The 12,258-nt window shown below is 59.7% G+C and overlaps 1 protein-coding gene across 4 annotated transcripts in view; it reads right to left on the reverse strand.

The window, feature by feature from the left end:
- CARS1 (cysteinyl-tRNA synthetase 1) overlaps positions 1-12,258 on the reverse strand; it is a 39,729-nt gene that overhangs the window by 17,010 nt on the left and 10,461 nt on the right. For all 4 annotated transcript variants that reach the window (XM_045297326.1, XM_004713753.2, XM_045297327.1 and 1 more), the window contains 8 exons: positions 10,554-10,645; positions 10,205-10,293; positions 9,485-9,581; positions 8,947-9,045; positions 7,847-7,996; positions 2,260-2,400; positions 2,011-2,099; positions 1,499-1,620 (listed from right to left, as the gene is read on the reverse strand). In XM_045297326.1, the coding sequence (XP_045153261.1) occupies positions 1,499-1,620; positions 2,011-2,099; positions 2,260-2,400; positions 7,847-7,996; positions 8,947-9,045; positions 9,485-9,581; positions 10,205-10,293; positions 10,554-10,645 (879 nt within the window). The remainder of the gene's footprint in view (positions 1-1,498; positions 1,621-2,010; positions 2,100-2,259; positions 2,401-7,846; positions 7,997-8,946; positions 9,046-9,484; positions 9,582-10,204; positions 10,294-10,553; positions 10,646-12,258) is intronic.

A 12,258-nucleotide genomic window follows, 5' to 3' on the forward strand; every position in this document is an offset into this window, starting at 1 on the left:
GGCGGCTGGCAGGAAGTGACTCAGCAGGCGCAGAGACCGAGGAAGGAACGTGAGAGGTGAGAGCTGTCACACAGTCCTGCCGTCTCGGCAACTGTGAGCGCATGCGGGACAGGCAGCAGGCGAAAGTGTGTGTTAAGGAGAGGGGAGGGCAGGCCTGACAAAGGCTACCCGGATGTGCATTGACTTTTGCTGCAAATACATTCGTTGGGGGCGGGGTGGGGGGAGCATAGATAGAGGCCCCGGGGATGAGAACCGTGGTCTCAGGGACACCACAGTCAACCGAGCCGACCTCCTTCACCAAGACAGTGCTCTCTGTCTTACTGTGGCAAGCAGTAACTTGGGTCTTGCAAGTCACCAACACCCATTGGAGGTCCCATCACTGGTCTCTTCCCATCCGGAAGAAAGAAGAGGGGTTGAACTTGGAGATGTCAGTGGACTAAGGGGCTACACAAGCATCAGTGCCCGCACCGCCGAGACCCACAGAACTCGATGGTGCCCACAGCCCTGAGACCCACAGAACTAGATGGTACCCACAGCCCCGAGACACAAGAACTCAATGGTGCCCGGCTAGCCCAACCAACTGCTCCGAAAAGGATCACATCAGCAGTCCCTGGATAGAGTGTGAGAAAAAGTGACACACAATTTGAAGTCATAAGAGACGAAGCTGACCAGTCAGGCTGACTGGTGGAACTCTGAGACTATGGCCCCTTTGACCCCCTTCAGGCTGGAACTGAGCTTTTCCCCTGTGGCTCCGATTTCAGCCCAACAACAGGCAGGGGAAGAGTGACACTGGGAAGCCACACAGCCCTTAGACTCATCGCCAGCTGAGGTCAAGGCGCAGCACTGAGCCCTCGAGGGGAAGGTTGGAGGACGAGAAGAAACGGGAAACCTGGAGTTAGTGGGATGAGGCGCGCTACAACGTGGGGAATGTGTAAGTATTGTAGAATGCAGAACGGGTCACCTATCTGCTCTGTGAACCTTCATCCGTTCACAATACAACGAGTTACACAGAGTGGGGTGAACGGAGGCGGGGCTGCGTTCCTAAAGAGCTGCGTTCCTAACGACACGCTGTGAGCTGGCACGGACTCCCAGGCACTCACAGCAGCAAGAGGGATGTGCAGTCCTTGGAAGTCTCGCCAGTTGACGCTCTGTCACTCACAAAAAGATTGGGGGTGGGAGCCCACTCAGCCACCGTGGAAGAAAATAACAAAAGAACCTATCTAGATGGAGAAAGGTGGGTGTGGGGACCAACGTCTCGTGTCCCTTCCTCACCACGCCTCCGCCTCCGGGGCTCAGGACCCCCACATACACAGGCAGCTCTGCCCACGCCAAGACCCCTGGACCACGGCGGCAGGCTCCATGTGCTTCTCAAGGAAACCATGGCCTTGTCTCAGGGGGAAAAGGCAGGTGACAGCGCCCTGCCCCTGCAAGCCCAGGAGTCCCATAGACAGGTGTGGGCGTGCCCCCGCCCCGCTGCAGCTCTGTGCTTGGGCCTCACCTTCCCCTTCCTGAAGAGCCTTCTGGTCTCCCACGGCCTCGGGCACCAGCTTCCCGTAGGAGTGGTTCGGGCTGGAGGCAAACTTCTTGGTGTCGAAGTAAACAGAGCCATTGGAGGCATAGCTGGAGGGGAGGGGTGGGAGGTTTACCAGGTTCTGAGCACCCCCGCACTGCGGTGCCAGAAACACTACAGTGGGTGGCAGCTGGGGTGGACGTGGGTTCTGGCACACCTCAGGCCAGAAGTCCAAACATATGGGGTCAGCTCAGGGAAGTGACCTTTCTCGGAGGGGCGGGGGTTCCTCTTTCTGAGCTCACAGACAGAGGAGCAGGCGGATAGCCAGTGGACAGTGGGGTGGAGGAAAGGCCTGCACTGGGGTGAACACGAGGACATGTGACTGGCCCCTTAGAACCACAGCCTCCTGGTCTCCCGGAGTCCTGCCTGGCTGGTGGATTGCTGCCCCACTGAGACTTGACTTCGAGGTCACTTCATGCTAGGGAGGCCCCGGGGCTCACCCGTAACCGTTGTCCACAATCTTCTCCACAAAGCTCACGATTTCAGGCACGTATTCACTGACCCGAGTCAAGACATCTGGAGGCAGGACCTGCAGTGACGAGAGTGAGGGGTGCCCGGTGTCCGCTGTTGGGAAAACTTGGCCCCGCTGAAAGCATGTCTCAGTTTGGCACAACGAGGGGCTCTGTGCCGGTGTGACGACCCCACTTAGCGGTGAGCTGAGGGGGGCACCCCCAGGGCTGCGCACTCACGTTCAGAGCCGCCATGTCCTTGTGGAAGGCCTCCTCCCAGAACTTGGGTAGTTCGGAGAAGATGGAGTTATCTGTCACCTCGCCGCCAAGCCTGGTGTCCAGCCACTCGGAGAGCAGGTCCCTGGCCTCCTCCAGCAGCTCCTGAGGGGAAGGCCAGAAAAGTGCTGACCCGGCGCTCCATCTCCCAGCACTGCGGCCACGGCGGGCTCATCTCCCGGGGGCCGGCAACCTGACCTGTGGCACGGACCCACCGCCAATGAGTGGTGCGAAGCAGACCCAGACGTTGCGCGGCCTGGTGAACTGGGGGAAAGGCCGTGTGTGGCCAATGACAGCACAGATCCTAAGGGGACAGGCCGGGTCAGAGGAGAGGGCAGAGCCACTGATGTACTAGAGGGGTGGACCCCAGCTTTTCCTACAACACAGACAGCGACTGTACACGCAGACTTCTCTAGATGGAACACACAAGAGTCACACCGAGCACGCCTGTGGGAAGACACGAGGGAGAAGCTCAATGTCAGGAGCTGACAGGCCAGGGGCCGGCTGTGGTACAAGCCATCAATTGCTCGTGTGTAAGCTCAAGCTGAGGTTGAAGAACGTGAACAGCCCCCGGGTCAAAGTATGACCTTCAATGTGTGATGCGAGAGCAGTGACGTGACGCCGTACAGGGAGAAAGCCACGGGTCATTAACAAGACAGGGAAGGAAGACCGAGTGAACATCAGCTCTTCTGTGGGCAGAGGAGCTAAATTAGTGAACGATACACAGGGGGCCGACATTAAAGAGTTAAATAGAACACTCCAGAGGGCAGCGTGGGAGACAAAACTGAGAAGGAAGCACACACTCAGCCTAGCTTAGATGGAGAACTGGCGAGAAAGTCAAGCCTCGACGGGCAGCACGGAAAGATTCTACGGAATGGTGCAGGACGTATCAAAAGATGGAAAGGATACAGAGTCACTGTACCAGAAAGAACTAGTCGGCAGTCCGTCGTTTCAGACGGCCGCATCTGAGCAAGAACCAACGGTGCTGAAGGCGGGCGTTCAAGCTGCACCGAAGGCACCGGGCGAAAAGGAGGCTCCAGGAATGGATGGAACACCCAGCGAGGCGTCTCAGCAAGCAGGCGCACTTGTCAAAGCCAAGCAATTGAAAGACAGCTGCCCAGTCCACACACGAGGAGATGCGTTATCTGTAGCTGTTTCAAAGAAAGGTAGCCCCGCGAATGCAGAAGACAAAGCGGCTTCGCTGACATCGCATGCATGTGCGAGTCTGCTGCCGGTCTTCCCCCGGAGGCTGCAGCGGCACTTCACAGACAGGCCGCCGCCACAGGTTCAGGCAACTCGGAGGAGCACGTGGCACAGGGTCTTCGCGGCCGACGTCGGGTGGAGCTCAGCGGAGAGCAGGAAGATGTTTACTGCTTGTGCTTTATTGACGGCGACTGCGTGGATTATAACAAACCACAGCTAATGTTGCCAACAACGGGAATTCCAGAACACTTTACGGTGCTTCTCCGGAACCTGAATTTAGACACAGAGACAGCCTTTTGTACAGAACAAGGGAATAATGCGGGGTTTACAGTCAGGAAAGGTGTGCGTCAGGCTTGTAGCCTCTCACCACACACTCAGTGTGCCTGCTGAGCAAATGCTCAGAAGCCGGCCCCGATGAAGACGAGTGTGGCATCGAGATTGGCGGAAGGACCTGTGATGTGCAGATGGCACACCCTGGCTCGCTCAAAGTGAGGAGGACCCGGAGCACTTGCTGATGAGCATCAAGGGTGGCATCCCTCAGCGTGGGTCATGACTCAGTGTCAAGAAAACAAAAAGCGCACACTGGACCAACAGGTGACACCAGGATGGATGGAGAAAGGTCGAAGTTCTCACAGATTTCGTCCTGCTTGGATCCACAGTCAAGGCTCATGGATGCAGCCGTCGAAAGGTCAGTCGTCACACTGCTTTGGGTCAATCTGCTACACAGCGCTCTGTCGAGCACTATAAGGCAAGGGCGTCCCGCTGAGGAGTGAGGTGTGCTCCTTGCCCAGGCCACGGCACCGTCCGCCGCCTCACACGCATGCGGCAGTCGGACGGGAACAGGAGACCGAGGAAGCACTGCGGTGCTGGAGAAGGCTAGTCAAAGCGCCGTGGAGCGCTACACGGGCCAAACTGTCCGTCTTGGAAGAAGTACTGGTACATCCAGAGTGCTCCTTAGAGGCAAGGATGGTGAGATTTCACCTCACATCCTTGGGACGTGTTGTCAGGAGAGACCAGTCCCTGGAGAAGGACATCGCATTTGGTAGAGTGGAGGGGCGGTGAGGAGGAGGAAGGCCCTCCACCAGATGGACGGCCACGTTGGCCGCCACCACGGAGGCTCAAGCCTGGGAAGAATGGCGAGGAGGCCCAGGGCCGGCAGGGCCTCGCTGCCTTGTGCGTCGGGCTGCCACGAGTCAGAACCAGCGGACTACCACCAGAGGCTCATCGAATTTGAAGGGCTATTTCAAATCAGCAATTCAAAACTCCGCCCGTGGCCACTCTGACGAATGCTAGCAGACATGTGGGAAATCAGCCCGAGGTCAGAGTTTACGGTGCTCTGGTCCTAACCCAGGCACGGGATGGTCATGGTGCCCACTTCCCTAAGGCGGACACTTCATTTAGCCAGGCTTCTTGGGATCCCCAAGGTCTCACGGAGTGGCCAGCAGGGGGCGCTGGCGCAGAGGAGACTGGTCATCTGTCTGTGTGTCCCTAGCTCAGGGGAGGCCTGACCCCTACGCACGACAGAATGAAACGCTGACCAGTCCCGCGCCACCTTCCGTGGTTCTTAGGCTTGAGCCCATTGTTGCAACAACCACTCTGAGCCTGCGCCCTCTTCTCTCCGCTGCCCCTCCACTTTACCCAGCACGATGCCCTTCTCCAGGCCCTGGGCTGGCAACGTGCCCAAAGTACCTGCCACCCTAGCCTCTGAGGAGCGAGCGCTCTGGCCGTCCTTCTTCCCAGACGGATCGGTTCGCTCTTTTCGCAGAGCAGCTCGTCCACAGCACGAGCCAGCCGCGCCTCAGAGGAGCTGGCATGGAGCTACGGGATAAGGGTACAATAACAGAAGCAGACTTGGGGAAGATTAATACTGATTTCAGAAATCGAGCACCCACGGAAAGGGCCGGGAGCAGAAGTGGTCAGTGGAAGGCCGGGTCAGCGAGCTTGAGGACACGTCTCCCCCCACCGATCTGTTAGATTACAACAAGGATCTGTGAGAGGGGCAACAGAGAGATAGAGCACTCCAAAGAGAGCCTAAGAATGACCTGGGACGCTATCGGGAAGAATAACGTAGGTGAGCTGGAATTCCAGAACAGAGAGAGATGGAAACTCCCGCAGTGTCACGAAGGCCGAGGAGCTGTGCACTCAGGAGGCTGAGTGAATGGGCTGGGGCAGACCCAAGCGAACACCGACAAGGCACACCACCATCAAACCGAAGACGGACGGGCTCTGGAGAGCAGCTTCGGAAAAATGATAAGCAGCCTACAAAGGAGAAGCCTTAACTAAAGCCGAGCCCTGGTTGCTCAGCAGAAAACACACCAGCAGGAGGGCAGGGCAGGGTGAGCGAGGCGACTGTCACACTCACAAAGCAGAACCACGGCCGAGCAAGAATCAGACACCCAGCACCCTCGTCCACAAAGGCACTGGTGCAATCAGGGCATTTCACCCCCCAGCTCGGGCCAGACACGCACGGACAACAGAAATGTGGGTGAAGAGAGACAGTGGACAGTGTATAAGATATGAAAAGAATAATGACTTACAATTTATCAAGGGGTCACGAGGATGGGGAGGGAGGGAAAAAAGAGGAGCTGATACTAAGGGCTCAAGTAGAAAGAAAATGTTTTGAAAACTTGTGTCAAGCACAGATGTACAAATGTGCTTGACACAACGGATGTGTGGATGGTTATAAGAGCTGTAAGAGCCTCCAATGAAAAGGATTTCTTACAAAATAAAAATAAATCAGAACATTTCCAATAGAGGGAAATTAAAGGAATTTGTAAAAACCAGGCCGACCTCATGAGGAACACAAACAAGAGCAGACAACATCCCAAGATTAACCCGCAGGACACCCTCCCGGCACGTCAAACAAGCCCGAGAGACCCCACACAGGGAAGCAGACCTAACAGTGTAGCAGCGCAGACAAGGAAGAAGCCCGGTGAAAGGGGGAACAGTGTGGCGAAAGAACTTCTGCACTGGAGGAGTCCAGTAGATAGAACAGAGGGCAGTAAACCTGGGAAGAAATTAACGCATCACAGGACCACCTCAGAGACACAGAATGAACCACATCGAAGTAAAAGAGAGGGAAATCACAAAGAATTAGTGAACACTAAGCCAACAGCAACCAAGGAGTGACAAGGAATTCCACAAACAAAATGGAATGTGCTGGGTGCACAGGACCAAGTCATGAAAGCCCGCCTCAGACATAAACAAGCAACACCTTGAGGGCGCACGTCGCGGGGCCTGGGGGTGGGCACGGTGCACACCCAAGTCCTCTGGCATAACCTCCTTCACCCACACAGTGCTCGTCCTACATCCGACTTGGTGAGCAGCACCGGGGTGGTCAGTCCATGAGTGGTCACCTAGGGTGCAACCAGAGGCCTCTCCTTTTCCGAAGAAAAGACGGGTAACAAAGACTGAAGGCACGCAGGACCACGAAAACAAAGGACATTGTGGGCTGAAGGCCTCAGCGACCAGAAGCACCCCAGGGTGCCTGCCGGCTCTGATCGGGACCCCGGAGGAGGGCCTGGAGAGAGGGAGGAAAGGTAGGACAACTCACACTCATCAGAGATCGGGCCTGCTGGTCAGACGTGGGGGCGTGGAGCCTCTGAGACCCTTAGTGGCCCTTAGTCACCCTCAGGTCTGGAATGGAACATGCCCGGCTCCATTTTCCGCCCCACGGGTCCATAAGGAGGACACTGACTGAGATGAAGGGGCTGCACCTGCCCAGGGTCAAGCCCAGGAGGGCTGAGAGAAGGTGGAGGCAGCACGCGGGTGCGGCAATGAACGGCATCAGGCAAACGTGCATGAATCTTTGAACGCAAAACGGATGGGTTTGCTCCGGCAAGCCTCCTCCCAGTCAAACACTTCAGGGAAAATGGAACAGAAAGAGAAGGGCATTTCCCCACAAGTGTTTGGAAGCCCCTTGTAGCTGGGATCAAATGGACCACAGCAAGGCAGTGAGTTTACGGGGGCTCCCCTCAGAAAAGGGGGTGAGCGTGGCTGCACACAGGAAGAACGTCAACCAGGGCTCAGAGCCCTGCGTGCAGAGATGGTGGATGGGTGAGTGTCTGTGATTATTCTCAAGCACCTCCTCCTCCCCGAGCCTCACAGAGTCTGCAGAAACATGCACCTGAAAGAGAAGGTGACTTTCTGGCCGTTCGGGCACCCCTGGGACAGGGCGCGCAGAGGACAAGTGGGGCCCCCAGCCTTCGGTGTGGCATATGATGCTGGCAGGGTGTCCTCCCTGCTGGATGGAGGTGGGGAGGGCATCAGGATGGGGGGCTCAGATGGGCCCTAAGGACCTGGGCCACCTGTGGGACGCAGCTTTGAGGCAGGACAGGCGGAGCCTCACCTGCGCGCAGCTGCTGGTCTCGGGGGCGGTCGGCGCGGCCTGCAGGGCTCTGGTTAGCAACTCCATGGCCAGCTCCACGAATCGCTGCGTCCGCTGCAGCAGCTGCCGTTTGTAGGGGTCTGATGTCTCGCTCAGTTTTGCTGAGAAGAGCTGGGCAAGGGTGGTGGTGGTGGAAACATGTTAGCTCCCGGCCAGCACAGAGCGGCTCCCCACGGGCCCAGAATCCTTTCCCCCAAACTGAGGCCAGCTACAGTCCAGTGGCCGCCTCTGCTCAGGCCTGAGCCTGAGCCTGTTTCCCTGGTGGGAGAGCATCCATCCCTGGATGGCTATTCCGAGGGACTCAAAGAAGCTGGTTTGTCTGGGGAACCCCGAACCCACCCCCGCCGGTAAGAGCCCTTGGCCAGGGCCCCGACCATGTCTTGTTGCCCTTCCAGACATGGAGAGCCATGGGCCGGGGGCTCTGAAGGGGAAGGACCCTCCTCTGGTGAGCTCTCTCCCCTGGAGCTGAGGGCCGGGGACCCCGCGGGGCGGCTCTGCAGCCACAGCAGCGCCAGGAGTCAGGGCTCGCTGTGTGCGAGTGAGCAGTGTGAGGTCGCCCCGTCAATTTCTGGGCTTGCTCGGCGGCCTCTGGTGAGGAATGTCCGCCTGTGGGGAAGCAGCCGGGCCGGTGGCATAATGGCGAGGGCTGGGCTGCAGACTGAAGGCCTGCCGGCAGCAGCGGGGGACGCCGGGCGGCCCGCTGCCCTGAAGAGTACAGCCTGGAAACCCCGCAGGGTGGCTTCTCCGTCACCTCGAGGGCTCCCGGCAAAGACACCGTGCAGTCAGCCCAGAGAGCACACCAGCTCGAGGTGGGGCCCCAGGCGGTGGGGGGTGGGTGATGGTGACGTGTGAGACTGGCAGCGTGTCTGTGTGGAACACCGAAGCCCTGCCCCCTGGTCACACCCATCCTCCCGAGGACCTCCGCACAGGCCGGGGGCCAGCGGAGCCAAGAGCCCGGCCACCCCACACTGGCAGAGGTCGTGCTGGGTGCTCTGCCAACCCTGGCCGTGCACAGACTGCTCTAGGGACAGGGCTGAGGCCAGCGTCACACGGGAGGCCACCTGCAGGGCGGCCTGCACGTCCTCCAGGAGCTGGGCCGGCTGTGGCTGCTGCGCCTGGTACCGCTCCCACAGGTGGTTCTGGCGCGCACGCTTGATGATCTGGGGAGAACGGCAGTGAGTGAGTCGGGGGACCCCCATGCAGGCGGGGCAACACGAGCCCTCCTGCGCCGTCGCCAGCCACCAGGTGCCCAACGTGCAGAACTGGGTCGGGACACAGGGCGCACAGTTGCTGAGACACGAGGATCAAGTCGCCAGTCCCCACACCCTGCAGGTTCCCAGGCAGCTCCGCCCACAGAAAGCCCCACCTCCATCATGGTGGGCTCCCTGTGCTCACGACCTGGTCAGTTGGGCCCCTCGGGTGGTCTCTGCTCTCTGAACGATGACGGGGTCTTCCCATGCACGCACGCACCACGCACACGCAGCAGCCCCGAGTCACGGCTGAGCGGCCCTCACCTGTGCTGCTGTTGGCCTGCTCACCCGAGGGGCCGTCCCCTGCCCCCCGTCCCCCGAGCCCTCACCGCTGGAAGGCGAGGCCCACCTTGTCGTCGATGTCGGTGATGTTCATGCAGTAAAACACGTCGTACTTGAAGTAGTCCTTCAGCACCCGCCGCAGGATGTCGAAGGAGATGTAGGACCTAGGGGGGGAGCACCGTCCGGGCTGCCGTGCGCACGCCAGGACCCGGACTCGCCAGGCAGGTATCTCCCTCTGTGACAGCAGCAGCACCCAGAGGGCCACCCAGAGCCGCGGTCACAGCCGTGCGTCCGTGTGCACACAGGACCCAGACCGGCCAGGCAGAGGAATCTCCCCGACCAAGGCACCCTGAGGACCAGGCAGCGCCCACAGCTGCAGGCCGTGCCCGTGTGAGCCCGGGACCCAGGCGTGTCAGGTCTCTCCGTGACTGAGCCACTGAGGCCACTCAGCCCACAGCTGAGCTTGGGGACCAGGGAGCCCTTTCCGGGCACAGACGCCGTGGCTGGCCAGGTGCTAGGTGACCCACGACAGACCGCTCACTTTGTCACCGAGGCAAGCCTGTCAGCGTGCTACTGGCACCTCCTCTCAGGAGAGAGTGTCCTGCCGAAAAGGGAGAGGTGGGGCGCACACCCAGACTAGAGACATGCGCCCGTGTCCCCAGCAGCTCCAGCCATGGGAGCTGGGAGGGGCCACCCTCAAGGTCCAGCAGGGAACCAGGGGCAGCTGCTGTGTGGCCTGAGCCTCCCTACGTCCTGTCCCACATGCCACATCCCCCTCAAGCCCTACCTGGCATGCCCCATGTGGGAGGCGTCATAGACGGTCGGCCCGCAGCAGTACCAGGTCACCTTCCTCCCGTCTTGTGGGATAAACACCTCCTTTGTGGGACCCGAGGAAGGATGATCAGAAGGACACACAGAGGCCATGAGCCGTGGGCTTGTGCCAGGGGACAGAGGGTGACGAGGACCCGCTTCCTGAACTGGAAGGGCCCAGCAGCTCCTCTGCGGGAGCTCGGCCAGGAAGGGCAGGGGTCAGCACGGGGCCAAGCTGGGCCTCGGTGGAGAAGGGCTGGGTGTGGATGGCTGAGCCGGAGCCTCAGCGGAAGGGCTGGGGGTGGACACGGGCCGCCGGCGCTCACCTTGCTCCGGGTGAGGCTGTTGTACAGGCGCAGCTGGCATGGCTCGGTGCCCGTGGGTGGTGACCACTGAGGCTGCCCACGCCGGCCTTTACCTAGGGAAGAGGCAGTGGTCAGACCCCCACAACACCAGAGACGCTCAGCTGGGGGCAGAAAGCCGTGCGCTCACTTTTGCCAGGGGCCACTACACAACCCCGCCTGCCCGGCAGAGCTGTCCCGGCCCTCACTGGGTCTCAGTGCCTGCTCGTTACTCTGGGACGCTGCCAGGACCCTTCTCTGGAGGGTCCCTACTGCCTCTCCACCTCTGGGTGGTGGCCAGGCACAGGGCCTGGTGACCAGGCAACACACTAGCTAGGTCTGCACGGCTTCCCACTGCTGCGCCGTGCCTGAGTCAGCGACAGGGCCTTGTGACAAAGGAGAAGGGAGGCTGTGGGCGTGGGCAGGGGGAGGACAGGTGGCCGGACAGCAGGAGCCCTCGTCCAGGGGAGTCCCTGCACAGGTTGCCCCACCGCTCCCCACAGGAAATACTGTGCTGAGGGTGAAGGGGTCCCGCAGATGCACCCTTGAGGGTCCCGTGCGGCAACTCAGGGCGCCCGAGCTACCGTTTTGTGCGGCCACCCCTCCCCCTCATTAAGGCTCCGGAACTCATGGAACGAGGACGGAGACACAGCCGAGCTCACTTCCTGGCGTCACCCGGACGCTGCCACCGGCTTCCTGCGCAGGACCCACGCCTCTCAGCAGAGAAAACATGGGACCCTGGGGACAGGCCACGGCCCAGCGGCCACAGCCAGGAGCGCGGGCCCTGGTGATGGTGGCCAGGGGCTCCCTTCAGGGGCCCACAGCTCTACACGCTGGGTAGGCTTAAAACAGGGCACTGGATGCCCACAAGCGGGTGGCCCCCCAAAGTCCAAAAAACCAACCCCCCACCCACTCACCAGTTCGGCTCCAGCCACTGAGGGCTCTCCTTTCCCTGCAAGAGGGGGGTCCTTTTACGGTCTCAGAAACCCACAGGGGCAGCTCTACCCTGTCCTATGGGATCGCTATGAGTCGGCTTCAATAACGTCTGAAAGACGCGAGACAAAGCCTTGCCATGCTCCCGTCCAAACGGCAACCAGGCCGCACTTCATCCCAGACAGACTCATTTGTTCTTCTGGCGGCCCATGGTATAGTCAAATCTTTGCCAGCGCCGTCATCCGAAGCAGCGACTCGCCCGTCCCCCCCCACCGTCCGCTCCCCTGCTCAGCTGTGAAGGCACGTGAGGCGCTTGGAAATACTGTGGTTTGGGTCAGGCACACTTCAGTCCTCAACGCAGCCTCCCTTCCTAACACTCAGGCCCTGCTTCCCCGGCGTTGATGGTGGGTCTGAGTCTAGGGAATTCTTTGCTAAATTCAATTTCCTTTCTTATCACAATGCTGTCTATCGATTCACTGGTGAGAGCTTTGGTTCCCTTGACACCGAGTTGTCATCCTGGACCTTCATCAGCAAGGGCTTCAAGTCCTCCTCACTTTGAGTGAGCAAGGTCGTGCCATCTGCACATCGCAGGCTGTTCAGAAGCCGACCTCCGATCCGTCTTCGGATCATCCACTCAGCATGCAGAATGACTAGGTCCGGTGCAAGGGCACATCCCGATACTCAGCTTTCCTGATTTTAAACCATGGGGCACTCCCTTGTTCCATTCAAATGACTGCCTCTTGGTCCTTGTACAGGT

This window comes from Echinops telfairi, unplaced genomic scaffold, assembly GCF_000313985.2.
Source record: "Echinops telfairi isolate 266 unplaced genomic scaffold, ASM31398v2 ScPeMD7_7417;HRSCAF=8455, whole genome shotgun sequence".
Lineage (NCBI taxonomy): Eukaryota > Metazoa > Chordata > Mammalia > Afrosoricida > Tenrecidae > Echinops > Echinops telfairi.